The 27,327-nt window shown below is 45.2% G+C and overlaps 1 protein-coding gene across 1 annotated transcript; it reads right to left on the bottom strand.

Annotated features, from left to right (window-relative positions):
- Nucleotides 1–27,265, bottom strand: FBP1 (fructose-bisphosphatase 1). Its single transcript, XM_015068297.3, has 7 exons — nucleotides 26,950–27,265; nucleotides 14,701–14,863; nucleotides 12,309–12,401; nucleotides 6,633–6,773; nucleotides 3,257–3,394; nucleotides 2,064–2,183; nucleotides 1–436 (listed from the first exon to the last, which is right to left on the bottom strand). The coding sequence occupies exons 1-7, from the start codon at nucleotides 27,117–27,119 to the stop codon at nucleotides 245–247; spliced, it is 1,017 nt and encodes a 338-aa protein (XP_014923783.1). The 5' UTR covers nucleotides 27,120–27,265; the 3' UTR covers nucleotides 1–244.
- Between the last annotated feature and the right edge of the window lie 62 nt (nucleotides 27,266–27,327).

The raw sequence follows: 27,327 nt of genomic DNA, 5'->3' as shown, positions 1-27,327 counted from the left end.
TTTTTTTAGAAATAGAAAGAAGATGTTTATTTGTCTCCTATCCACTCAAAACATGCCATCCATAGCATTACTGAGATAGTAAGGCAGCACCAAGCACTACACAGCATTTGACAGTGAAAATATGCATGCTTTTTATTTCTGCTGTTTAGGAATGTATGATGCGCAGTCAGAAAGGGGTAGCACCGTGTGGGATAAAAGGTCCAGGTAAATGGCACTTCTTTCTGGTGTGGGCAAGGCCACTTCTTCATTTGGCAGCGTGCTTCTTATAGATCTCCAGGAACTCCTTCACGTCTTCAGGCGACCCCAAGATGATTGGCGCCCTCTGGTGGATCTCAGTGGGAACAATGTCCAGTACAGCTTCTTTGCCAGTGGTAGCCAATCCTCCAGCCTTCTCCATGACGTAGGCCATTGGGTTACATTCGTATAGCAGTCTCAACTGAAAAAAAAGAGCCAAGAGCAGCGCCCTCACACCAGAAAATATTACATAGAAAAGGGATTCGTTCTATACCAAACTAATACAGAGCTAGTGGGAGTTTCCAAGGTAACATGTAACTCTCCCTTTCCTTCTATGAGGTTGTAATAGCCCCCACCCCCAAGGCTGCCTCTAAGACCAAATGGTTAACTTAACCATTTGGTTAAATTAAGCCATTCATCAAGCCAGAGCCAGAGCCAGCAATAGATGGCCTGATGCAAATGGGAGACAGACCACCTGGACTCAGGACTGAATGACATTTTGGCAGAACTGATGGTTCCCTTCTCTTTATAGCACGGAAACTGGACCTAATGAGTGACTCGGTGTGTGTTTTGGATGGAGCTTTGCCTATTTTAAAAGCATTAAACATCCATGGTAGTGTCTGGCTGCAGACATCTGGAAAGCAGACTGGCTCCTCCAAACAGTATGATATTGTTTGCAACGCTGTGCACATTCCTTTTACAATTCTCCAAAGGCTTCAGGGTTGGGATTTAGTATGTTATACATCTTGGCATTTACTTTTAAATATTAACTTTTTTATTGTGTTCATTTTCATGCAGTCTGCCTATTGAGCAGACAGCTTTTTGCAGGTGTTTCCTGACTCTATTTCCATACAGGTGTCATGGCCAGAGTTGCAAAATTGAGGGGGAAAAAAGGAGGCACCTCAATATCTGTGTTCAGAAACAATTTTTTGAGGAATTAAAGAAAAGTGCTATGGAGCAGGCTAATCACACAGGCTGAGATGACTGACGTGGCTGTGGCAAGGGCGCTGTTTTAAGCAAATAAGAATGCCTTCAGCAAACTGGACACCACCAGCTGTAAACAGAGATCTGAACATATCTGGAACATATACACTTCTAACTGTCTTAAGGGGATTATTGTTCCCATTCCTGCTCTTGCATTAAAAAAAAAAAAAAAGACAGTCTGTCTATCGGGGAAAACAAAGGGACAATACTTGGGAAGGAAACACACTGTCACTGTGTAGAAGAAAAGCAGGGCATCCCTCAGCCAGTGTTAAGCGAGCACAGCTCACCCCATGGCTTTGGGACTCTGCGGGCATTAGACTAGTGCAGTCAGTGGTAACAGCTTCCCTGAAATCTCTAGGTTTCCCCAGAGAGTCTTTCTTTCCCTAGGAAAGTTTCATTTTCCAAGCAGCCAATGTCAGCTCATTAGTTATTTCCATTTTATGCCTCTTGAAAGCAATCAAAGGAAACCTTTACTTGGATACATATTCGATTTTTCTGCCTTGGCAATGAAGCTGAACTGTTTCATTTCACATTATGAATGGCATTCATTTTTCCCAGGCCAAACCACGCACCCACTGGAAGCACCCGTCCTCACCATAACACTATTACTTATCTTTAGCAATGGAAGGGCTCTCAAGAGACCATTTTGAGCTGATATCACCTGGCTTTAATGAGGACAACCTCTAATCTAGGAAAGAAGATGCCACACATATCCTCAGCATCCTACTGCGGAGCACAATGGCAATATAATAGCTACTGTCATCTTTCTTTCTTCCGAAGTCAAATTCCCTGGGCTGCAAAGGAACTCCACTGCCTCTCAATCACCTTTCAGGGGATTTGTTTACCTTTCCATTGGGGCTCTTCTTGTTAGCTGGGTACAGAAAGATCCCTCCATAGACCAGGGTGCGGTGGACATCAGCCACCATGGAGCCCACGTACCTGGCGCCATAGGGCGCTGTGTTGTCCTGCAAGGTTAAGATTAACAATAATTAGGGTTGCCGCAAAGAAAATGAGTTCTGTGTCCTCTATGCTCATCTGATTCAACAGTCATTTAATGAACACCTACGAGGCGCTTATTTGGGGCTGTGATAGGCAATGTGAGGAATATCCTGTTCCCAAGGAGCAGAAACAAATAGCCCCATTCTTACACATCTCACAATAGGTCAAACTACCTGCAGAAGCCCCAACTGGGGATGGGTTGATTCTGGTTATGGGGTTGGGACGGCCATCACAAAATCATACGTTTTAACGGGACATTGCAGGCTGAGAAGGATTTTGCCAAGCTAAGGAGCTGGGCAAGGGGGGACGGGAACCACCCAAGCAAATACGGCAACACAGAGAAGGCAAATGCAAATGCTGTCCACCAGGGGCCTGGGGAGGACCCTGGTGCAGTGTGTGTGTGCAGGCTTCAGGGGTGGGAGGGGAATCCAGGGTAAGGTGGAAAGAAAGATAGTAAAGCTGGAAAGAGAGCCTGGGGCCAGCTCTGAGGCCCTGAATGCCAAACAGTATCTGGGCTTCCTCCTCAGTGGCATTTAAGTAGGAGTATGACAAAACTGGATATTCCTGCATAGAACCAGCTCTATAAACAGCCATTCCTTCTCTTTGTATTTGGTAATTTGTAACCTCTTCAGAAAGATGCCAAGATGGACACTCTTAATCTTGAGATGGTGGATAGAAATCCATCGGACACCACAAGGTGGGCACCTGAGTACGAGAACCACATTCTGTGCCATCTGAGATCAGGGACTACAGAAGTGAAATGTTTTACTGCCATGAACGAACTCATTCATCCAGCGACTTTATTATCCTAATTTTCTTCTGCCAAGAGAAAGTAGCAAAGGCTGACACAGACCCTCGGACTTTGACTTCTGAGGGCAGGGGTTCCAGTGCCCAGGACTAGGTGGGAATTTCATCATGGGGTCAGTGCACAGTGGAATCCAAGGCCCTGTGATCCCTGCCACCTTTAGCCTCCAGGCTAAATCATGAACCAACAGATCTGTGCATAACTCACGGGCCCTTGCCCAGAGCCCTCACTTACCGGGGGGAACTTCTTCCTCTGGACATACTCAGTGACAGCAGGGTCGAATTCCTTGGCATAGCCCTCATTGAGGCTGAAGATATTTCCTTTCTTTTTGATTTTCACGTCCCTGTCCACCAAAATGAACTCTCCAATGGCCTGGAAACAGGAAGGAGAGGGAGAGGTGATGAGCTGCCTCCTCCAGGGGCCTGTGTGAGGGCTGGGCTGGGCTGGGCTGGGCTGAGTTGGACTGAGCTGGGCTGGGGGTCCTGAGGCTGGGGGGCACAGGATGCTTCTCCTGGATCTGGGACACTATGTCCCCAGCCTGCCACTTCAGTAATGGCGAACAGGACAAGGGAAGAGTCAGTGGGCAAAAAGGAAAGAAGAGAAGAGGCTGTCACAGATGTTGTTAGGGGATCGAAATTTTTGGGTTTGCTTTCAAATGGTTTCAGTAAAACAAGAGAGAAACCATACAAAAACAGGGAGGACAGAAATAGGTAAAACAGCAGCAAAGCCTGAGGGAGATTGAGAATTGTGTGTCCACTCATATGTGGAATTTAAGAAACAAAACAAATGAGCAAAGGAAAAAAGAAGAGAGAGAGAAAGACAAACCGAGAACCAAACTCTTAACTACAAAGAACAAACTGATGGTTACCAGAGGGGAGGTCAGTGAGGAGATGGGTCTGCAAAGTGTTTCTCAGAACTCAGTCCTGCCACCAAGTCCCAGTGCTGAGTTGATGCCTTTAGGGCTGAGGTACTTTAGAGGAGATGGCAATCTGGAAGGAAAGTGTCTAACTCCCACTGCTCTGGACTGAGGGTTGTTTGGGGCCCCTACATGCCCTGAGAAGAGGGCACTTGAAGACCTGTCCTGTGGGGAGGGGGCTGTTCCATGGAGGTGAGAGGGAAGAAAGGAGGTATCAATACACCTGTCTCCAGCCATTTACCTCCCCCCCAGCAGAGAGTGGTTCCTGCAGACAGGGAGTGTGTCTGACCTAGAAAGAGAGGAATAGAAGGAGGGAGGGAAGGCAGAATGGAAGGAGAACAGGAAGGATGAGGAAAAGGAGAAAAAGAGACTGGAATTAACAGTGGTCATTGGAAGGCTTCATTGTGAGTGATTCTTCTTTTTTCCTTTTATGCTTTGTTTTCCCAAAAATTCTGACCACAGCTATGTAGAAACATTCTTTTATAATCAGAAAACTAAATAAATAAATAACCATATTTAGAAAAGAATTCTTGAGGGGCGCCTGAGTGACTCAGTCAGTGAGTGACTGGCTCTTGATCTCAACTCAGGTCAGGATCTCATGTTCATGGGATTGAGCCCCGAGTTGGGCTCTGCATGGAGAGCATAGAGCCTATTTAGGATTCTTTCCCCCTCTCTCTCTGCCCTTCCCCCTCCCTCTCTCTCTCTCTCTCTCTCTCTCTCTCTCAAAATAAATAAACATTTTTTTAAAAGCATTTTAAAAAAGAAAGAAAAAAAGTCTTGAAAACAAATCCATCACACAACAGGTGCCGAGAGCTCATGAAGCCATGCTTCCAGATGCCCTGCCCTGGTACCTGGCCAGAGCATGCGAGACATGAAGGAGCAAAGTCTCTTGCAAGTGCAGACAAGAGACTAAAAAGCCTTCTGAAAGTTAAAGCCTGCTGGAAACGCAGAGAGAGCTGTCTCAGTATTTTTAGCAGAAACCATCAGCCAAAATGAAAAGAAAGCGCTAAGGGGGTCCGAGGTTCGCCCCGCAGGCACCAGAGAGCAGTGGGTTAATGAGATGGTGTCCCCAGCAGGGGACCATGACAGCAGGCATGCACCATTCTTCCAGACACCGAGGGGCCATTAGGTCTCAGGATGGCAAAAGACTATCAAATACACAGAAACTTACTCCCAGAGACACCGGTCTACGATCTGGAAACAAGAAAAGATTTCATTTTTTCTACACGTCCACCAACTCAAAGGTAACAGAGAAGTCACCAGAAGAATGTCTGGGGGAAGCAGTACATCTCTGGCAAAACAGTAAATCTGCAAACATCAGTGATTCCAGAAACTGTCCACTGGGCTCCAGGTGAACTTTGCTCTGGTTCTGCCACTATTTTCCCCTGAGGTCACCTCATTTGGAGGCTTAATCTGGTATTGTTCCCTTAGCCTTGTTTATCTATTAAGCACCGATTCTTCCAAGGAGGCAAAGTCCAGTTGTGCAAGATTGTAGGGGGCCAAGGCAGCCTACGTTCTCATTTATACCATCTGCCATGCACAGAGTCCAGGGCCTCACCAGGAACAAACTGTCTCCCGCCAGGTGCCAGCCAGGCATCTATACCTTGTGTTCAGTGCGTCAACAAAAAGCACCAAATAGATGAAGTTTCGTTACTGTCATAGGAGGACTCGGTGAAAACTAAAAGGTATTTATAAGCCCAGTTCTTTTCCCTTTGGGGCACTGTATTGAATGCACAATGAACTTGCCGACCTACTGAATTCTACATTCAACAGGTTTTAAATGGGCCAGATATTTAAAGAGATTTCTTTCCCCAATTCATCTGCTTTGTTGAAACCGTCATCTACCTGAATAAAGAGATAATTCCAATTAACAGGCATGTGGAAGGAATTACCAACAAATTAAAACTGTTAATATTTTCACGGCACCCTGGACTCCTCTTTGTAAGGTAGCTTTTCTCTACAAGGTGGCAGGAGGAATTATCTTCATTGCCTTCTTTAAGTTCTCTTCCTTGAGTTTTTCAAAGCCTTATCAAAACTTCAAGGGTTCACAGAAGGTGTGCATGCATGAGCACAACATCAAATGAATTAGGTAGCTATTTTTGAAGAAATGTAAGCCACTGCATTGGGACACCCATTTACCTCTGCAAAACAAGCTAGTTAACGGAGATACTGAGTGGCAAACAGACCATCTACAGGCCCTATCTGGCCCATAAATGTGTTTTAGTTGGCTAGCACATACATTTTTTAAATCCAGTGTTTCTTGAAACATTGGAAGCTTTGGCAAGACTGGGCCCCTATTCCCAAATAGTAACAATTGCTAGACCTCTCCAGCTAGCTTTCCCCATTCCCCACCATTACCCCAGTCTTCCTTCCCCAGCACACTGCATTCACTTACGTGGCCTGCCTGGACTTGGTGGACATTTGAATCCATTTGGTAATGTCTGTTCTAAAGAATTAATCTTGCAACAAAGTCCCCCACTTATGCTCTGGACAAATATTATTTCTCACCTCAGTAGGCTTCTCACGATATACACAGTGCCCCTCCATCTCCCTCACTCTTTCCCCACTCCATCGTCTCTGCCCCACTGTGGGCCTCATTTCCCACCTCTACATACCCCCCCTTCACCCTCCCACACAAATAACAGACATTTGCAGTCACCAGCCAAGCACCTAACTTCACACAGTGTCTCTCACCGGGTCCAGCATGAAGCAGTTGACGCCATTTGCCATGGCCAGGACCAACATGGTGGCACTGCCATAGAGGGCGTAGCCGGCAGCCACCAGTTTCCTGCCTGGCTGCAAAGCGTCCTTCTCAGAAGGCTCATCAGCTGAACTCTGGGATAAGAAAGAAAACACAACATGTTTTTTTTTATGTTTCCTTTTTCCAGTTCAATCATTAGCAAGATGCATTATCAAGGTACTCTCCTAATACAACAGGGCATCTTCCTAGAAGGGCCTTCCTCCACACATCAGTAATATCCTGATTACATTACCACAGCAGCCTTCCCCCATACTGCAGATTTCCTGCATCTGGATCCTTCTTTCCAGTCAGGGGCCTCCTCCAATTTTACTAATTTGATATTCCCTCATTTCTCCATTATCACTTTCGAACAAGAGCATGCCTCCTTGCCAGCTCCCACTAATTTAATCTTATTACAGGCATCAATGTCTTTCACCTGCCTACTCCATCTTTATTTAAACATATTAAGCCTGGGCTGCAGGACTGTTAGTCTGGCGAGGAAATCAATTTTGTGGGCTTTGGCCAGTTGCTGCGTGTGCCTTAGTGGGCAGTGTGGCCTATTGCCTCACACACCCAAGCAATTCTCAGAAATACGGGAATTTAGAAGATCTCTCCAGAGTCATTCCAGGATAGGGCAGTTGCTTTCCATTTTGTTGACCACATCCCACAGTAAAAAAATACATTCACACCACAAACCAGTACCAACACACGTGCACATGCACACACAACTACACAAATTTAATAAAGCAATACTCACACTTAGAACATTACATGCACCCTAATCTTTTCATTTTTCATTAAAAACATAGCCCACCGGGTCATGTGACCATAGTTTGATACTAAGGAAGGGGACACCTTAAGGGGATCTTCTTTATTAACACCTGATTGGCTTCTTCAATCCTCAAAACAGCCCCAAACAAATCTTTCAGCTCAAATACTCTCTACTTGGATTCAAACAGAATAAAAAATGAGCAATTTCTGCCAATTTCATTTATTCCTTCCCCAATCAGAGATTCTAGTAGCTGAAAATAAGTACACACATCTGTATCACAATGCCGGAGATGGAAGTCATCCCAGCAAAAACATCCCTGGTAATTTTTCCCTGTAACTTTTGACACTGTGGCCCAGAGGCCATCTGCATCAGAATCACTCAGTACGCCTATTAAAAATGTGTATTCTGGGGGTGCAGCCTAAGCTTACTAAGCCAGACTTTCTAAGGGGGAATCTGCATTTTACTGTGCACCATACATGACTCTTGCACTGTAGTTTATAAAAAAGGAAGAGTCCAAAAGCCATTTTTTCTCCTTTTTCCCCTCATTCCCACTCCTGTGTCTAATAAATGGTTTTCACTAAGGCGGTTTGTTGGTTTTTTGGATGGATTGGGTCATGTTATTTGATTTAGTTTGGTTTGTGTTCATAGAGCAGTGCATTGCATCTAAACACAGACCAATCACGCTATCAAGATTTTGAGTTGTTTTCCCAAACTCCAAATTTTGCCAGTGTCCAACCTGAAAAAAAGAACCAGCTTTCTTCAAAGCCAGTGACATAGGGGAGGACTCAGTCCTCCAATTTTCCTCTATCACAACTACTTAACCCTGCCAATGCAGTGAGAAATCAGGTAACAGCAATATGTAAACGAATGAGTTGACTGGGAGCCACTAAAGTCTTGAAATAATCAGTTCTCCAGTAAGAAAAGTCCCTCAAAGATCCATCTCACCCGGAACCATCTGTGCCTGCCTGTGCCAACAGTGCAAGAGTAAACAGCATTTCCTGAAATGTCGCCACCTGAAAAACTTACCCTCTGACTTCCATAGAATAAGAAATGGTCACGTTGTCTATGATCCACACACTCAGAGAAAATAATGCCATGGAATCATGGATTAAGAGGAATTCTTTCCTAGCCTGATCTTTCTAATGCATGGGTTCCCTCCTTCAAACCCCAGCAGTGAAGGCCTTTGTTCCAAGGGATCCATCACATTCCCATGCAGATGCTCATGGACCCACCGATGAGCCCTAGGCAAAATTAGAGAAAGTCTCTAGACCCTACCTTTCACTACCTATCCCAGGCCCCCACCTGCTGCAGGTATGGGTTTGTTTTACTCCACACCACTTCATGAGGAAGACATCATGGAGTCTGGAGACTTAAGGCAGTGGAAGAGAATATCAGGCAAGAGTGGAGCTATGCTATCTTGTCACTTATCTGGTCTTCCCTCAGAGGGGCAGCCAAACCCTCCTTGGAAGGGCTCACAGGCATTTGAGAGTCCCCCATAACTCAGCCAATATTGTTCATTTACTATTACACTAGACAACCTAGCCTACAAAAAATAAATAAAACAAAGCCCTGCCCTCAAGGGGTTTATAATCACTAGTGAACATGGGTAAGTTTTGCCTGGTCAGCAACCACAATCCTTCTGATAACTGCACTCACTGTTAATCTCCTTAACATACTCCCGGGCCCTCAGCTCTCAGGGGGGGCACATGACCCTGGCCTGGCCAACAAAATCATCACATGCCTCAAGCCATAGTGATTGGTTGAGGGATGGCCAGGTGATCAAAGCCAAGCCAATCAGACCCAATGAGATGACATTCTTATTGCAATTGTTGGAAAAGAGGCTTCCATCTTCTGCTCGACTTAATTGAGAGGGATGGGTGTGAGCCTGGATTTGCTAGGCGCTGTTTTGCCACCAGAGAGGAGGAGCGCAGTAGAGATGGAGAGGACGCGTCTCCTGGTTGCATGGTCTGAGTCCTTGAATGCAGCTGCACCTGAAGCAAATCTATCCACTGGGCTTTCTACTTATGAGAACCAATAATTTTCTTCTACTTTCCTTCCTTCCCTCACTCCCTCCCTTTTTTCATTCCGTTCTTTAGTTTGAGTTCTGATACTTTCCATTGAATGTTCACATACAAACCAAGTAATATTAATAGCTAACATTTATCAAACACTTTTTTTGTGCCAGATACTATTTTTGGGGCATTATTTTTAAGTTTCAGTACCTCCCCTTTACAGATAAGGAAACAAGAGGTACAGAGAGTTAGTTACTTTGCCCAAGGTCCTATAGAACTGGTAAGTGTCAGTGTTAGGAAGCTGCATTCTATATGGCTATTAATTAATAAGTCTCCCTGTGCTCAGTTAAAGGACTTGAATTGGATTCTGAAACTGCCCGAGCACTTGTGAAACTACATTTAGTTGTGGGGACTGGATATTTCCAAAACCATCTCATATGAAACAGGTTTAGCTTAAAAACACTTTTTTTTTAAGGAAAGGAGGACAGGGCAAGGCAGGAAAGCCATTTCCAAACATGTAAAACAAAAACAACCTTATTTTCTGATGCTTTAAAAGGCCAAATGAGGGGCACCTGGGTGGCTCAGTTGGTTAAATGTCCGACTTCAGCTCAGGTCATGATCTTACAGTTGGTGAGTTCGAGCCCCCCATCAGGCTCTGGGCTGACAGCTCACATTGACAGCAGTAAATGTGTCACTTGAAGCATCAGACACATGGATGTTTACCCCCCACCCCAAGCCCTCAAATGGTTTCAAAGAATCAATAAGATGTTTGAAAATTGAAATGACATAAAGGCAGGTGTCACACTCTTCTTTTCTTTTTTTTCTCTCTCTCTTTTTTTTTTTTTTTTTTTTTTTTTGGCTTTTAAGAGAGCCACTTCAGGTTTATTAAGAGCACGGAGACCTGTTGTTGAGTTTTAGCATTCATCATTCAAGCTGCTGTTGCAAGCTGCTTTGAGATATATATATATATATATATATATTTTTTTTTTGTTGTTGTTGATAGCTAGTTTTCTGGCTCTCAGTTTTCTAGGGATTTTTTCTTTCCTTAAAAGAGTCTTTATTTAGGGTTTTGAGATAGAGACTGTGGCTGGCAAACATCAACACTCCTTTAGTTTTGGTGAAGTCATTAACCAGGAAGGAGTCTACCATCATAGGAAGAATTTTGCTAGAAACCTCTCTTGCTCTACTGTGGATTCGATACTTGATAGGTAAAAATTACCTCCCTCCATGTCTATAATAGGAATGTATGTTTCATGGTATGACTTGGAAAATAACTGAGTTGTTGCCTTTGCCTTTTTGTTATGAGCATTAGAATCTTCTATTACCCAAACTGATTTTGATGTGGATCTGCCTCTCAGCCAAGACAGAAAACCAAAATCCACACCAATGATGAAAGAAAACCATCCCACGGTGGTCCTACTTTCCATGTGTTCAAAAGGAGATTACGTGCAACACCGGACAAATCACTCTGAGAAATAAGGTGCAAACTGTGGTCCTGCCTCTCAAGCTGTGGCCTCCCTCTGTCTCCCAAACAGGAAAGCTGGGAGGAAACTCAGAGGTCAGCTGAATGAAGCTGCCTCATCCACTGAGATGAAGGAATGGGCTCAGGCTTTACAGAGGTTTTATTTCTAAAATAAACAAGGGGGGCAGAAGTCAAGATGACATACTTTAGATTTCATAATGTTTATGATGGGCAATGGGGACCCATTCTATTTTTTACCAGTCTGTGTACTTGAGTTATTACACACACACACACACACACACACACACACACACACACACACACACCAAAAAAGAAGGAAAGAAAGGCTCTGGAGGTAGAGTTACCCACCCAGTTCACATAAGCGAGAGACCCAGGCCAGGAGTCTGGGGCCCCATGCTGTACCAGTGTGCAGCAAACCCTCCACAGAGGGACAGAGGGTAAACATTCTAGGCTTCACCATCACAATTGCCATCACAACTACTTTACCCTGCTGGTGCAGCTCAGAATCAGCCAAGGGCAATATGTGAGCAAACGAGTTGACCATACGCCATTAAAACTTTATTTACGGACAGTGAAAACTAAATTTTATATGAATGTCATGGGTCACAAAATGTTTAGATTTTTTTTTCAGCCATTTAAAAATGCAAATGGGGCTAGGGTGCCTGGGTGGCTCAGTCTGTTAAGGGTCTGGTTTTTGGTTTCAGCTCAGGTCATGATCTCACAGCTTTGTGGGTTCAAGCCCCACATAGGGCTCTGTGCTGGCAGTGCAGAGCCTGCTTGTGATTCTCTTTCCCTCTCTCACTGCCCCTCCCCCACTCGTGTTATCTCTGTCTCTCTCAAAATAAATAAATAAACTTAAAAAATTTTTTTAAATAAAATAAAAATGCAAAGGGGCATTTTCTTCTCACAGGCCATACAAATCAGGCAATGAGCTGGATTTGGCCCCAGGGAGTCATGGTTTGAAGACTCCTGATTCAGGGACAATTTTGACATAACTATTACTTTATTGTTGTATATATAATTCTCAGTTCACATAGTATGATCACTGTGACAAATCTATATTGATCCTTATTTTTATTCTCATTTTCCCTCATAAAAGAAAGCAAGATATAGCTAAAAGAGAGAAATAGCTTTCTCTTCCCACCCACCCATGTTTTCCTATATTTTCTTTTAAACGACTTAATGGATCATCATCAAGACGTTAATGCTGGAAAAGTGGGAAGTTGAGATACAAACCCATTTCAAGCCTCCCAGTTTCATGATATACATTCTGACAGCTTCACCCATAGAGAAATAGTACTGGGTGCTCAACCTTAACTTTTCTTTTTATCTCAACCTAGGGGCTTGACATATTACATGTTACCTTTTTGTAGATGCCAAAAATTGTTCCAATGGACACAAGGCAGTCAATATTGGAAGATCCATCGAGGGGATCAAAACAGACCACATATTTACCCTGAGCAGAGAAAAAGGAAATACAACTTTACTTTTAAAATTATAGCAAAACAACAAGAATACACTAAGGGGATAAAACAAGGGACTCTAGGGGAAAGTTCAAGAAATGTGAGTCATTTATCCTCTGTCATGGAAGGGATAAGGTGGCATACAGAATGAAAACAACAACAAAGTATACATCCCAAAAGATCATTAGGCAAAGAAAACACAGAATAACGGGTCTAGATGAAAATGATGAAATACAGATAAATAAGTCAAAAATTCCTACACTGTTGATACAGATGGATCATGATTTTGGTTTGAGTTTCCTGGCAGCCAGAGGAAAAAAAGAAACAAGGTTAGTCACTTATTTTTCTTTATTCATAAGGGGGAAAAACGTAACAATTCCTTGGGTGAAGCAAAGACAGAATTTAAGATCTGTAAAAAATCTTCTCGTGCAGATAAATAATGATACTTGAGGTTATAGTGCACAGAGCTCTCAGCAATATCCCTACTGTGATTCCCAAAGGGCATAACTCTCTGTGGTAGTTGGACTATCAAAATGTCACTCTTCAAACTGGATTTTCAGTGGTGTGCTGGAGCTGGTCCCTATGGGTGCCCAAGAGCTAATGGTGCACATCTCTTCCCAACTGTGCTTCCAGTGATGTCATGTTGGTAGCTTGAAATAAACTATGGGAGTATTGACACAGTTGAAATTGGCATGTGCTACACATCAGAGATTTTTTTTTTTTTTTAAGAGAGAGAGGGGCGCCTGGGTGGCTCCGTCAGTTAAGCGTCCAACTTCGGCTCAGGTCATGATCTTGCGGTTTATGAGTTCAAGCCCTGCATCAGGCTCTGTGCTGACAGCTCAGAGCCTGGAGCCTGCTTCTGATTCTGTGTCTCCCTCTCTCTCTGCCCCTTCCCTGTTCACACTCTGTCTCTCAATAATAAATAAATGTTAAAAAAAATTTTTTTTTAAAAAGAGAGAGAGAGAGGGAGGGAGAGAGTTTACCAGTACACCACTGGGGATTTTCCATCTCCAAATGCACCACTTTAAGATGTGGTTTTTAAATGTTCTGCATCAAATTAAGAGGTTTCTCTGGTTCCCTGACCTATTGCTCTTAACAAATCACCCTGGCTGATGCAGAGGAAGCTGTCATCCGGAAAACAGAAACATGCCTATTATCAAGGCATGTTACAGTCAGGGAAGTTTGAGGTAACTGATAGAGGATATTAAACACAAAATTCAATCCACATGCCTAAAACTGCCAAGTACCTTGAGAAGCCCAGCAGAGAAAAACATGAACTTTGAATCTGACATGAAGTGGTATTTTAGGAATGATGTAAAACAAGTTAATCCGATATGGCTTCCCACCCCTCTTATAAAGGTCAAAACTGGGTAGCAGCCAACCTCTTTAAATTCATCCTCCAATTGCTTTTTTCTAATCCTACTCCTTCCTGTCTCCAGTTCATCTCAAACAGGGAAAGGCAGAAAGCCCATAAGTGCACATCACATCTCAAAAGGTTTTTTTCAAATCATGATTGCTGTTCTTCAAAAACTGGCTATACTCTTTCATTCACTTCTTCAACAACAATTTATTGTTGAGCCCCTACAAGCTGCCAGGCAAGATGCTGGGATACATAAAAGAATATAACCCATCAATGCCTTCAAGAAGCAATCAAATCAATGGGATCCAAATAGATTATAATGCATAAATCAGCGATAGGAATTGAAAGCAGTTTTTTTTAAGTGTACTTATTTTGAGACAGAGTGCACAAGTGGGAGAAGGGCAGAGAGAGAGAGAGAATCCCAAGCAGGCCCCATGCTGTCAGCATGGAGCCCCACACGGGGCTTGATCCCACGAACCGTGAGATCATGACCTAAGCTGAAATCAAGAGTCGGACACTTAACTGACTGAGCCACCCAGGCGACCTGAGCAGTTTAAATTGGCAAGAAAGGTGAGTGTGAAGGTTGGCTATTTGGTGGGTGGAGATGAAGCAAAAGAGGTAGTTAACAGAAGCCAGACTTTGAAGAGCCTTGAACATGACAACAAAAATTTAGGGTTGGGGATGAGTAGGAGTACATAAGAGTCTCTCCAATGTATGAGTTCAGTGGTGGGGTGGTATTGGCATGAACTATGGTGTAGACAGTAAATTTCAGATACAGAAGTGAGGTGCAGTCTGTGAATGATGACTGATGGTTTGAGAAGAAGATAGGATGATTCCTAGGAATCCACCTTGGCTGAACAAGTGGAGCCATTTATAAAGCTAGGAAGAAAATGGTTACATTGAACCCCTCAACAGTAGAAATGCAGACCCACCCTTTTTTCAGGCTCTACTATAATGGCATGCTTATCTTCTTCTGACACAAGAACACAGGTGGCAAAGGATGACTTTAACATGTTAATAACCAGGTCATTGGAGAGGACATCCAGCTTCTTCACTTGGTCACCTGTCACGTTGGTAGAGCCAGCAATTCCATAGCTAGAGGAAAGAAAAGCCACAAAAATATAAGCCATGACCACCAGAATATGCTAATGCACCTATAAACCCATTGCAAACGGGTATTAGTAGGATTTAGAAGACAGGAAGGAAGACACATGGTTTGGGAGAAAAAAAAAAAAAAAACAAGAACGGTCATCTCCCTGGATTATTCATCTGTCCAGTACCTATCAAGTTTCCCAGCACACGTCTGTGGTTACAACCATGTTTCTCAACCGTTTTTTAATGGCCCCTAAGAAGGCTTTTTAGCTTTTTTTCCTAATCACATTCCTCCATGAAATTTTAATTTGAATACTACAAATATAGTGTATATCTGTGCTTTATATATTAAAAAGACTGATCTTTCTCACTTCCCCCCAAAACCAATCTTTACCTCCCGGAAGCACAGGTTTAATGCAGAATGAATCTGCTGAGAGGTACAGCAGGCAAGGGAAACTTCTGGGGGGGGTGGGGGGGGGAGGGGCAGGGAGCCTTAGATATGAGCAAAGACAAGGGATGCTATGATTGTAGAGCTGTAAAGCTCCTGAAAGAAAATATTGACTGGTCGCATCACCTCATTTTATAGAGAAGGAAGCTCACACCCAGACAGCAACAGGCTTGTCTGAACCAGAGAAGCAGAGCAGAAGTGAGAAGCTGCAGGAAGTGGAAAATCTGGAGTTTCTACTTTATTTTCAAGGTACCTGTAAGTCAGTAATTGCAGAATTCCAGAAGCGGAGTGGCTTGTGCAAAATGCAGCCTAGTTTGCTAGAATGAAGTAAGAGGCAGGTTGTTCTAGCCCGGTGTTGAGCAGGAACACTGAGAAGAGGGAAACGTTTTGGAGAAAATGCACAGTCCAAGAGAAGAGATTGCGTGTGGGGAGGGCAAGTAGGAGCGTTGAAGACACCGCCAAACAGCTGAGAGTGGGTGACAAGGGCCACAGTGGCAGCCCTCGCTGAGGCTGCCAGGAGCACTTGCCTGGGAACCAGTGGTCCCAGGAGCCCCTGCTTCAACTCCTGCAAATGCGTTTTCTCTAAACAGAACTCACATGTCTCTGGCTGGACGGACAAACCTGAGCCAACACTGGGAACCGTGCCACCCAAAACGCCTGGCCTGGCCTGACCTGGCCTGACCGTCTCCAGAAGGTAACTCCGGCTTCCCAGCAAGCCCACCATTCGTGCCGCCTCAATGTCATTCACCTGCCCACCTGGGGATGGTGTCTCATCCCACCAGCCCTCTGCCCACTGCCACCCTTCCCACCGTGTCACTCCTCGTTCATGAGTCAAAGACTGAGGGATCTGTCAGACCCACAGCTGTAGCCCATGGTCCAGGCGTTGGGTCCTCTCCCCACATAATCTTTCTCTCACCTCAACGGTGAGGCCGATGCTGCTGGAGAAAGAAGGCAGCCAGATTCTGGGTGGAACGACAGGGGCTTGGCAGGGCCACCAACCCAAATACACCTCCCTCCCTAGCCCCACTGGCCCTCACTGCTGCTCCTTCTAAAGTCACTATGAATTCAGGCAGGCAAACAGGCTGTGGAAAGGAACCTGAGCTCTCTAACAGAGACCCAGCTCACACCTCACCTCTGCAAGTCGCTTTCCTCTCTGTGCCTCCTTTGGTGCATGAGCCCACTGAGGGCAGTGATACCTTGTGCGGTGCTAGAGGATTCCATGAGATGAGGCATGCAAAGGGCTTAGCACAGCCTTTGGCATGTAGTAGTAAGAAAAAATGTTAATTATCTTGGTTGCTCTCTCAAGGGAGCCCTCATTAGGGATCTGCACCTGCTGAGGGAAGGGAAGCGGGGGTTTCGGAGAGCCCCCAGGCTTCATCCCCCATCATGTTAGCATGGATGGTTTATCCTTCACTCCTGTGAGGAGGACGACAGGGGTATGTTTTCCTCCATTGTGTCCCGGCTTCCAGCACATAGTAGGCCCTCAATAAACACTTTCTGCATGAATGAATGGCATACACCCAGGAGAGCAGAAACCTGAGCCTGAAGGAATGAGTATAGGAGCAATGGACTTTCAAGGTCATTCCACGCCTTAGAATGCCGGGGAAAGCCACTGGCACGGTCTCCAGAGGGGCAGGCCTATGGGGACAGCTCCACAGAGGCCTGGAAGCCTGGGGCAGAGGGACGAGGCACCTGAGGTAGGCATGGGAAAGGCGTATTTCACACTTCGGCCTATGTCCCACCTGCTCAGGTACCTCGTCCAGCAGTATGGGGGAAGAAGAGTCAGACTCCAAGGCTTCCTAGAGGTTCGTGTGAGTGTCCATTCATTTCACAATATTTATCATGCCCCCAGGAGATGTTCTGAGTGCTGGGGGTACAGTGTGGAGCAAGACAGATGAGACCACTGCCCTTATAGAGCTTATATTCAAGTGAGTGAGACAAACAAGAAACAGTAAGTGCTCTGGAATGGTCAAGACCACCAGCCTGGTTCCTCACTGCTGCCCCGAGTGTTAAGCTCCTGTTCTGGGTCACAGTGGGTGACACCACCTCTCTGTAATGGGTGTCAGGTACGCCATATAACACTCTGGGGACACGTGCTACACCTGGCACTGAAATGGCCATGTTCCCTGCCAAACCAGTGCAGGTAACTGGCCACCTCTCTGGCTCCAACTCCCTGCAAGGTTGGGTGGTTACCTTTCCCTTTCTCCTCTTTACGCCATTGAGGGTCCCTCCTCTGTTCTAACGAGAAGGACCCTTTCCCAACTATCCTCCAGTTGCTTGTGAAACATGAAAACAAAATATATGGAGATATAATGTTCTAGGCCCCTCAAACTCAAAATTCAGGTACTTTACAACTTTCTTAGGTCATCTTGTGGCAGGGTTTCCCCTGGTGACGCCTGGTGTTTAAGAAAGTCTTTTATAAAGGCATAGGAAAGTGATTCTGAGGTAGAATCAGGGTTCGGGAGAATGAGTTCCCAGACTGCCGCGTTGACAGTAATTATAACCAAGTTCATATCCTATCACTGGGTGTTCTTTGCGTTTTGTCTTAGCACACAAAGTTACCCTGACTCGTGTTTGTCCCCTGCATTATTCCGCTCAGGGATGATAAGCCAGGCAGGACAAATGCTCAGTCGGGCTTCTCCCCAACACACCACAGGAGGGGCCCTCAGAAGAGCTGCAAGATGTCCCTGAGGGAACACATTTCCACAGCCCAATGAAAAGCCAGAAGCATGCAGGGCTCCCGCAACTCTGACAGACAGAGGAGAAACGTCCTCAGAAATACCCTCAAGGAACTAATTAGCTGAACAACACATGGAGCTTATTTTCTCCCAAGTTTTCAGAAACCCTCTTGAAACAAGAAATGTCTGCCTTCTGATCAGTCATCATTCCTCAAAGGCCCCAAAGGATAGATGACAAAGAGCCTTCACTGTGTATTCCGATGGCCACAAGGAGAGAGCAGCGTCACCCGCCTTTGGGATGGACAGCAGATGTGGGCCTTGGCTTCTAGTGAGGTGGCCTATGCCTCTGCCCGGCCACTTTAACTAGGGCTTGGAAAGTGAATCAACTGTGTTCCCCAAACCAGAATTCTAGACAGATTCCAGAAGAGCCCAGCAGAGGCCAGAAGCCTAGCCTGGTGTACAAGCAACTTTCGTGCCAGCTGTTGTGAACAGGAGGGCACGGAACCAACTACCCTTTCACACACCACCAGGCTCTTTCTTACATCAGTTCCCAATATGCAGTTCCCTGGGGTCAGAATCAGGCAGCAAATGAGGCTGCAAGGTTGTGGGGAAACCATAATACAACTCTGTCAAAAAAAGCCTTCCAGAGTCCAACTATGCCTTACGATCAGTGGAGAAAGAGAATCAAGCCAAAAGGTGAAAAAATGGGTTGCCCTAAACAAGCTGTAAACCTCTAGGCTGAGCTCCACCCTCCACCCCACACAGAGGACTCAGTTGGGCACTGATCATGCAGAGATGGGGTCATCAGTTGTGACCGAGCTAGTCATTTGATCTGCCAACGAAGCTTTTCCTAAATGCAAGTTATCACAGAGGGAAAGGGCACACATCATGGGCTTTAACTCCACGTGATGAGGGAGCATAAGTCAAGCTGAGGGGCAAGCACCAAGTAGCACTACCCCTGCCTTCCCCAGGCAGGATATGTGTGACATTCCTCAGACAATCCTGGCTGCCCAACAACAAAGGAAAGGACAGAAAACAGATGGCTGGACTGGTCAGAGTCTCCATCAGTTTACAAATCTCTTAGTCAATTACAAGAAAAAGGCAATTTTATCAATAGCCTAAATCTCCAGAAACCTATAGACTCCCTTTCCTGGAACCCCAACACCACCCTCTCCTCCATAGTGATGTGGGGGAACAAAGGAAGGAAGAAAATGGCAGATAAAATTGAATCTCCGTATAACCTACAGCCCATTGACAGATACTTGAGGCAGGCAGAGTAAAAGTTTCTCCAGGAACTCCCTACTGGTCTCAATGTTAACACTTTGCTAGAGGGAAGAACAACCTTGGCCTGACAATAGCTAGGCCTCCAGTAATCTGTGAGTCTTTAGCATATGAAAATCTCTTTGGAAACTTCCCTTTTGACATAACCTCCCCCAGCCCCAAAGTATATAAAAAGCCACTCTTCACAGCCTTAGTGCAGCTTTCTGCCCACAGGTCCTGTCCTCATGCTTTAATAAAATCACCATTTTTGCACCAAAGATGTCTTCAAGAATTCTTTCTTAACCGTCAGCTCCGAACCCCACCGTCACCCCAAAACCTCATCACACAGGCTAGGACTCTAGATTACTGGAGTTCAGGTCCTGGCTCTGTCACAGGCTAAGCAAGCCAAGGAAAGTCACTTAAAATCTCTAACCTTTGGTTCATCTGTAAAAATGAAAATTAAGTACATCTACTTGGTAATATATGGGGGAAGCGAGGGTCAATGAATTGATATAGGCTTAGAATAGAGCCTGGCATATATAGGTGAGTGAACAAGAATTGGTATCATTCCATTCTCATCCCTAATTTTCCTTGGAAATAATACACCCACGCTAAGAACCAAGGTGGGTCCTGGCAAGAACACTGCACCAGAGACACCTGGGTCCAAATTCTGTCTCTCCTTCTGAGTATTTATCAAGGGGCCTCAATTCCCTGATGGATTGTTTCTGCTTCTACATTTTGTAAGGACGAGGGTTAATCCACCAATGCACCTGGTTCACAGCAGCCAAACGGCAGCCATGATGTTCTCAAGCAAGCCCCACAGGCGTCCACTGAGTAAATGTTAGTTGATGATGGGGGAGGGGCAACCATGACCTCTAAACCAGTTTTGCCGGCAACTTTTGAGAAGTCAGCCAGTGCAGAACTGTGTCACAGGTAACTGGCAACAAAAGAAAGTGCTCAAAAGTTTGCATTTGAAGAGTCTTAATGGGGATAGTATTGCATTTGAAATACCTTCAAATGCACTCCATTTTTATTCAAATTGTTGGCCTTGCAGTCTAAGTAATTCAAGGGTGGGAAGCATCCTGTCAGGGTTTGAGTCCTTGTGAATTGTTCCTTTTTAAAGGCCTAGACACATAAGAGTTCTCTTTTTGGAGGTTGGGGAACAAAAATCAACTTGAAAAGTATCTGCTTTCACTTGCACTGTAAACCCCCCTGAAAAATTTGAAAAAGCTACATTGCTTTAATTCATATAATAGGGAACTCCTTAAAAGGATAGGCTAAATTTGGCCAGTATTTTAAAAGCCTTAGACATTTGGATTAAATATTAGCATTGTGTTTCAAATTTGCACATGACTTCTAGAATGGATGTGCCATTTCGCAGCCATAAAGTTTGTGATTTATGATGATCAGGGGAAAGCCGCCTTTAGCAACATTTCTGTAGCACAGCCCGAGAGACCAGGATTGGAGCCAACACCCCTCTCAGGGAAGAACTCTCCAGAGCATTTCTTCCTGACGTCAACAGGACAGCAGACAGCAAGCAAAAGAACCAAATGAAAGAGCTCATTTTCAGAACACCCACCTGAAGAGAAAGGAAGACAGATTACTATTTACTCCTTATCACTGCAGTGGAACGTAATAAGACCTGTTATTGATTGATTCTGAGGTAAATGACCAACTGCTCACCCACAAAGGGATATCCAAGGGTCACATCGGAAGTTTGTTGAAAGGGCGCCTGAGTGGCTCAGTCGGTTAACTGACTTCGGCTCAGGTCATGATCTCGGGGTCTGTGAGTTCAAGCCCCACATAAAGCTCTGTGCTGACAGCTTGGAGCCTGGAGCCTGCTTGGGATTCTGTGTCTCCCTCTTTCTCTCTCCGCCCCTCCCCCCGCCTCAAAAATAAACACTAAAAAAAAAAAAAAACTTTGACACAAATGCTTGGAGCAAAAAAAAGAAAAAGAAATTTGTTGAAGAAGAGATGCCAACCAGAACAGCGTTCAAAAGTCGCAAACCCCAACCTTCGCTTGTGTTCCTGCCAGTCAAAAGCAGACAAATAGGATTCCCTGTGACTGGCTGTGCTTCTCGTATGGAAAGGAAGTTACAGTTCACTCTCTGGTAATAAGGAGAAGATAATTTAAGAAATATAAAATAAATCTGATAAAGTTTGAAAAATTCAATATCATAAACTCTGCAAATTTGAAAATAAACATGTTAACGGATCTGTAATTCCAAAATTAAAACTGAAGTTCCTTATTATTTTTTTCCATCAAACAACCAGGAGAACCCCATATATAAAAGCAATTTTTATGGGGCACCTGGGTAGCTCAGTTGGTTGAGCGTCCAACTTTGGCTCAGGTCATGATCTCAGGGTTTGTGGGTTCGAGGCCCGCATCAGGCTCTGTGCTGCCAGCTCAGAGCCTGGAGCATGCTTTGGGTTCTGTGTCTCCCTCTCTCTGCCCCTCCCCCACTCGTGCTCTGTATCTCTTTCTCTCAAAAATAAAAACATTAAAAAAAATTTTTTTTAAGTGCTATTGGGGCACCTGGGTGGCTCACTCAGTTAAGTGTACGACTTTGGCTCAGGTCATGATCTCACAGTTTGTGGGTTCAAGCCCCACATCGGGCTCTGTGCTGACAGCTCAGAGCCTGGAGCCTGCTTTGAAGTCTGTGTCCCTCTCTCTCTGTTCCTCTCCTGCTTGTGCTCTTTCTCTCTCTCAAAAATAAACATTAAAAAGAAAAAATTTTTAAGCAACTTTTCTGGATACCACATGAGCAGTATAGGAGGTTTCCTGTAATCGACCTGATGGTGCAACGTTGCTCTAATATATAATGTTCCATCCTGAAATACATGCCTGGGAATGTATGAGTGCACATGGGTAACTACTATGGATTGAAAGGCAAAATAGAAAGACATACCAGTTTATAACAAAAATAATAATAATCTTCAGCCTAACAAAGTAATGACGATATTGGTACCTGTTTAATGAACTCAATTCATCCTTACACAACGTTCTGAGGTTGAAGAAAAACGGTGGTCTCCATCTTATAAGTGGGAAAACTGAGGCTCTGAGATATTCCATCAATTGCCCAAATCCTCACAGAAATTGAATAGCACAGCAGGACTCCAAGCCCAACTCCACTGCTCCCCAAAACATGCTCTGAACTCCTGCATGTTCTGTTAAATCCAGTCCTGATTTTCTTCCCCTCTTCCTCTCTGCCTCAGGGCAAAGGTGCCAAAATCCAGTGGCCAAACCGTGAGGCAGGATTTCTTGCCCTAATCCCACACAGCCCATCCAACAGCAGGCTGAACAACACCTCCAACTGGATAGAGCTCCAACATAACAAGTTTAACGTTTCCAAAATGTTGGAATCACCTTCTCATCCATCCCCAGCCTCTAAAACCAGCTTCTGCTTTGGAATTCTGTTTTGGGGGTTTGTTTTGCTTTGTTTTTGGATGGCATGGCCCTACTCTCAATTGCTAGAACCTTCTCTTTGAGAACCTCACTGCCCTTTCTCACCCAATCCACACTCAAGACTTCCCTGGGGTCTCTCTCCACTCCCCTCCAATGCTCCAGCTCAGCTCAGTGCTTTCCTCACTCCCCACCCTCAATGGCTTTTCCCAATATTTCAGCTGCCTTCCAAGTCTAGACTTCCAGCCATATCTTCCCCAGATTAATTGCTAATCATGCCACTGACCCACTCAACAACTTGTACTCACTCTCTCCCCTTTGCATACACCTGCAAAATATATTCACCCCTGCCATTGGATGCACCCAACACACTCAAATTTAACATCCACAAATGCCCCACCACATGTGCTCCTTGCTTTAGTCAAACTAAATGAGCACATTCTCCAGAAATATCTTCCCACCACCCCTTACCTTCCCTCAGACAACTGCTCACCTCAAAATGCTCTCTAGCCATCAGGACTTGGGATCATCTTTCCCTGCTCACTGCCAATGCCCATCTCAGTGCCCCACAATCCTTTGCATCCATCCACATTGTATTTTTGGCATCTCTATGAAAGCATCTTTCAGGAACTCTATTGTGTTTTGTAACTAATTCTATACTTGTCTTACAGCATAAACTCTCTGTTGTTCTCATCCCTCAATCTCTCCTAGAATTCTGCACATTGTGGGTGTTCAATAACGTTCTGTTGAATTAAACAGAACCAGCGAATTCTTCAGGCAATGATTTGGAAACACGTACAAAGGGAAATCAACTTCATATGCCTTAAGCAAAAGCCTAAACCACTGGAGAACCACTTTCTCCCAAAGGAGTGAAAACAAAGACAAGAGCAATCACTTCAGTTTGAACCATAAATTCATCAGATCCATTTACAGGCTGACTATTCTCCTTGGGAGAACAGAAGGTGGGTTGCCCCTTGTATGAATGTCATTACCTTCCCTCCAGAGAATGGATGGAGGGGAGGCAGAAGCACAGAGATAAGCCTTCAAGAACAGGTTTTCTAGAAGCACAATGGCTTCTTGAGGTACAATTCTTAATTTGCATCAAAAATAAAATTAATGGGTAAGGTTTAGAGTCAGATGAGCTTTAACTGACTTGGGGAAAATAAAGTCAGAGACGCGTGGTATAAAGACTCCCAGCCTGGGCAACAGGTCTATGCACCTCACCCTCAGCCCTCCCCTTCCCCCCCCCCCGCCCCGCCCGCCCTCAGGGCCCTCATCTGTACAAAGAGGGCTAGACTAGGTGACTTCTGAGTCTTTCAAAACTCTGTGATTCTATGAATGTCTTATCAACTACAATGAAGCTGGCTACAACAGCAACTATCAGTTGAAAGAGAGAGAGAGACAGACAAAGAGAAAGAGAGAGAGAGAGCAAGAGAGATATCGCACTCCAGACTCTACTTTTAAACTGATGTGTCCCTGGTGAGACATGACTGAGCTCTATAAACTGGCTTCTGTGAGGTTCCTGCAAATTTGCAATCATGTTCTTCCTCTGGGTACATGCCCTCCTAAGGGCAAGTCTTCAGCAGTAACAAGTTATTTGCAAGCACGGCCTTTTCATCAAAGCCTATAATGAACGTAATTTGGAGGCCTGGCTTGAGATCTTGTCTTACTGCTGCCTGCCCAACTGACCATGTCATACTGAGATAACCAAGTTCTTATTTTCCCACAGGGGTTCAGAAGTGTCCAAGTTCCTGGTCCTCCCCTGTCAACTACCCACACAACCAGGCATCAACCCCTATTCCATAGGTACAACACTGCTTGAAACAAAGACCTGTGTAATGCCCTACCATAGAGGAAGGGTTAAATAGCCCATGATACACTAAATAGCTCATGAAACACTATGCAACAGTTAAAAAGAAGGAGGTGGATTTATATGTCCTGACATTGAAGGCTTTTCATTATATATGTTAAATGACGGGAGCAAACTACAGAAGAATATATTGTGATGCCATTTTGTTTGCTATATTACATATAGGCTATATACATATGTAAATACATATCCATATATAAAATTGTATGAGTATAAAGAAGTATCTGGGAAGATAACCAGTAAATTATTAATAGTTGATACCCCAAGAAATGGACATGAGATGAGTTTCACTTTTTCCCTTGTGTTCTTTTGAGTGATTTGAAGTTTTGTCAAGGAGTACAACTTATTAGGTAGCTTATAGTAATAACAGTAATATATTTTTTTCAAGTATGTTTCACGTCTGATGCAGAGCCCAATGTGGGGCATGAACTCACAACCCTGAGATCAAGACCAGAACTGAGATCAAGAGTTGAATGTTCAACGGACTGAGCCACCCAGGCGCCCCACAACAGCAATATTTTTTTTAATCTGGTATTTACAACTATCTGGTCTAAAATACACACTCTAGGGGCACCTGGGTGGTTCAGTCGGTTAAGCGTCCGACTTTGTCTCAGGTCATGATCTCGCGGTTTGTGAGTTTGAGCCCCGCCTCGGGCTCTGTGCTGACAGCTCAGAGCCTGGAGCCTGCTTCCGATTCTGTGTCCCTGCTCATACTCTGTGTCTGTCTCAATGATAAATGAACGTTAAAAAAATTTTAAATATACACTCTTATCTAGCACCCTTTTGTCCAGGTCCCTCTAAGGCTGAGGCTATTTTATTTTATTTTATTTTTTAATTTTTTGTTTTAACGTTTATTTATTTTTGAGACAGAGAGAGACAGAGCATGAATGGGGGAGGGGCAGAGAGAGAGGGAGACACAGAACCGGAAACAGGCTCCAGGCTCTGAGCCATCAGCCCAGAGCCCGACGCGGGGCTCGAACTCACGGACCGCAAGATCGTGACCGGGGCCGAAGTCGGATGCTTAACCGACTAAGCCACCCAGGCGCCCCAGGCTGAGGCTATTTTAAAGGTGAGAAAGATACACATCAGAGCACATCTTGGGTTTCTGAGTCTTTTGAGGATTTTGAAAGGTACTGACATGTTTTTTAAATAATACAAGAAATGCCAAGCACCCTTTTTCACAAAGCTCCCTGGTCCTCAAAGGCAAGAAAGGTGGTGAGGGCACCTATACTTGTAAATTAAATCTGAATGAAGATGTTAACTGAGTATTTCCTAAAACAAAGGCTCCTTAGAAACATATTAAGAGTGGCTGTAGGTGAAATAGTAATGGAACCACCACCTTCCTAACATACTTGTTCCAATCCCAGCAAGGCTCGTCTCTGCTTATCATCTGAATAAACGTGATCAACACCCCCCCCCCTTTTTTTTAAGAATTAGCTCCGCCAACCCACTGTATGGGACCAAAGCCAGACAGCTCACTAGAAAAGGAATCCAAGTCGTCCACATTATATTTTTTCAGATCAGCTATGAGCATCATACACATTTTTACAGTATTCCTAAGTGTAGGAAACATTAGGAAGCAGTGTGGGCAGTCTGAAAACGCAGGGACATCTCAGCTAAGGCAAGGACCAATCTAAATATAAAGTACCTGTGCACACCAGAGTAAACCGAAGGGTATCTGTGTTACTTACAAAAGCCTCATAAAAAGGCATCCTTTAAATCCCATGTCCCATGATTCCTCTGCTACACACACAACATGATGTGCAGATTCTCAGCATCTGCACCACCTACCGCAGAGCTTCTTGGAAATGCAGACTCTCAGACACCCCAGACCTATAGCAGCCCTTTGCTCACAATCATTGCAACTCTTGGGAGCTCTGGGTATGCAGGCTTCCTCCCAGCCTACCTTGGGTTTCCTTTCTTCCTAACGGGACTTGTTTAGGGTCAGGGAGGTACTACTAAATCAGAAACCTGAGCTTGGGACCCCAATTCCAGAGGAAGTGAAGGAGGTCAAAGAAGACAAAGGGAAAGGAGGCATCCGCGCCAGCACTCTCCTGTAGGAGGCCCGGTTGGGTATGGTGGGCAGGCCAGGTGCTCAGCCTGGCTAGCCAGTTTCGCCAGGGAGAGAGGCGGAGAGTGGGTGCAAAGGCAGGCTGCTCAGCCCAGAGGAGAGGGCTGCAGAATGGAGACGGCTGTGGACTGTGAGCCAGGTCCCCCCCACCTTGGGGCACCCCCAAGCTCAAGGGAGGGGAGCCAGGGCATAAGTGCAGTTGGACAGGCTTTGGGAGAAAGAGGCTACCAGGAAAAGGGAAAGAGAGAGACAGACTCCCATCTGTCAGACAGGCAGGCTGGCATTAGGAGGAAGGGGACCACACATCCCCAGCGGAACAGACAGGACGCTGCTGCCGGATGGCCAGAGGCCTGACTCACAGGTGCGCAATGCCCGCTTTGCGCACGGCGGTGGAGATGGCTTTGACCGCAGTACAGAGCGAGTTGAGCAGCTGGGTCATCTCGCCTGTGCCGCGGGCCTTCCTGCCCTCTTCCATGACGAAGCGGGTCAGGGTGACGATATCCGTGTCGAAGGCCGCCCGGTCCGTCATGCTGAGGCTGGGCTGTGGCGGGCTGGGCAGCAGGTGCAGGCAGCAGGTGCGTACGGCTGGGCGCCGTGAGAGGAGTGAGCAACCGCGCAGCGTGTCGGCACCACTCGGAGCGTAACTGGCCAAGGCCAGGTTCAGGCGGTGTGTCCTAGGGGAGCCTATAGACACAGATAGCCGCCTCCCGCCCCCGGGAACACCTCCGCGCCCGGGC

The sequence above is a fragment of the Acinonyx jubatus genome, chromosome D4, assembly GCF_027475565.1.
Source record: "Acinonyx jubatus isolate Ajub_Pintada_27869175 chromosome D4, VMU_Ajub_asm_v1.0, whole genome shotgun sequence".
Classification (NCBI taxonomy): Eukaryota; Metazoa; Chordata; class Mammalia; order Carnivora; family Felidae; genus Acinonyx; species Acinonyx jubatus.
This window is presented reverse-complemented; position numbering and strand designations above follow the sequence as displayed.

What these genes read in the sequence shown, in the direction of transcription:
- FBP1 (XM_015068297.3), bottom strand. Translation starts at nt 27,119, where the DNA reads ATGACGGACCGGGCGGCCTTCGACACGGATATCGTCACCCTGACCCGC. An exon ending in TAGTAGAGCCTGAAAAAAGG is followed by an intron (nt 12,402 to 14,700) that starts GTGGGTCTGCAT and finishes TTCTCTGCTCAG; the next exon opens with GGTAAATATGTGGTCTGTTT. An exon ending in AGAGGAAGAAGTTCCCCCCG is followed by an intron (nt 2,184 to 3,256) that starts GTAAGTGAGGGC and finishes TTAACCTTGCAG; the next exon opens with GACAACACAGCGCCCTATGG.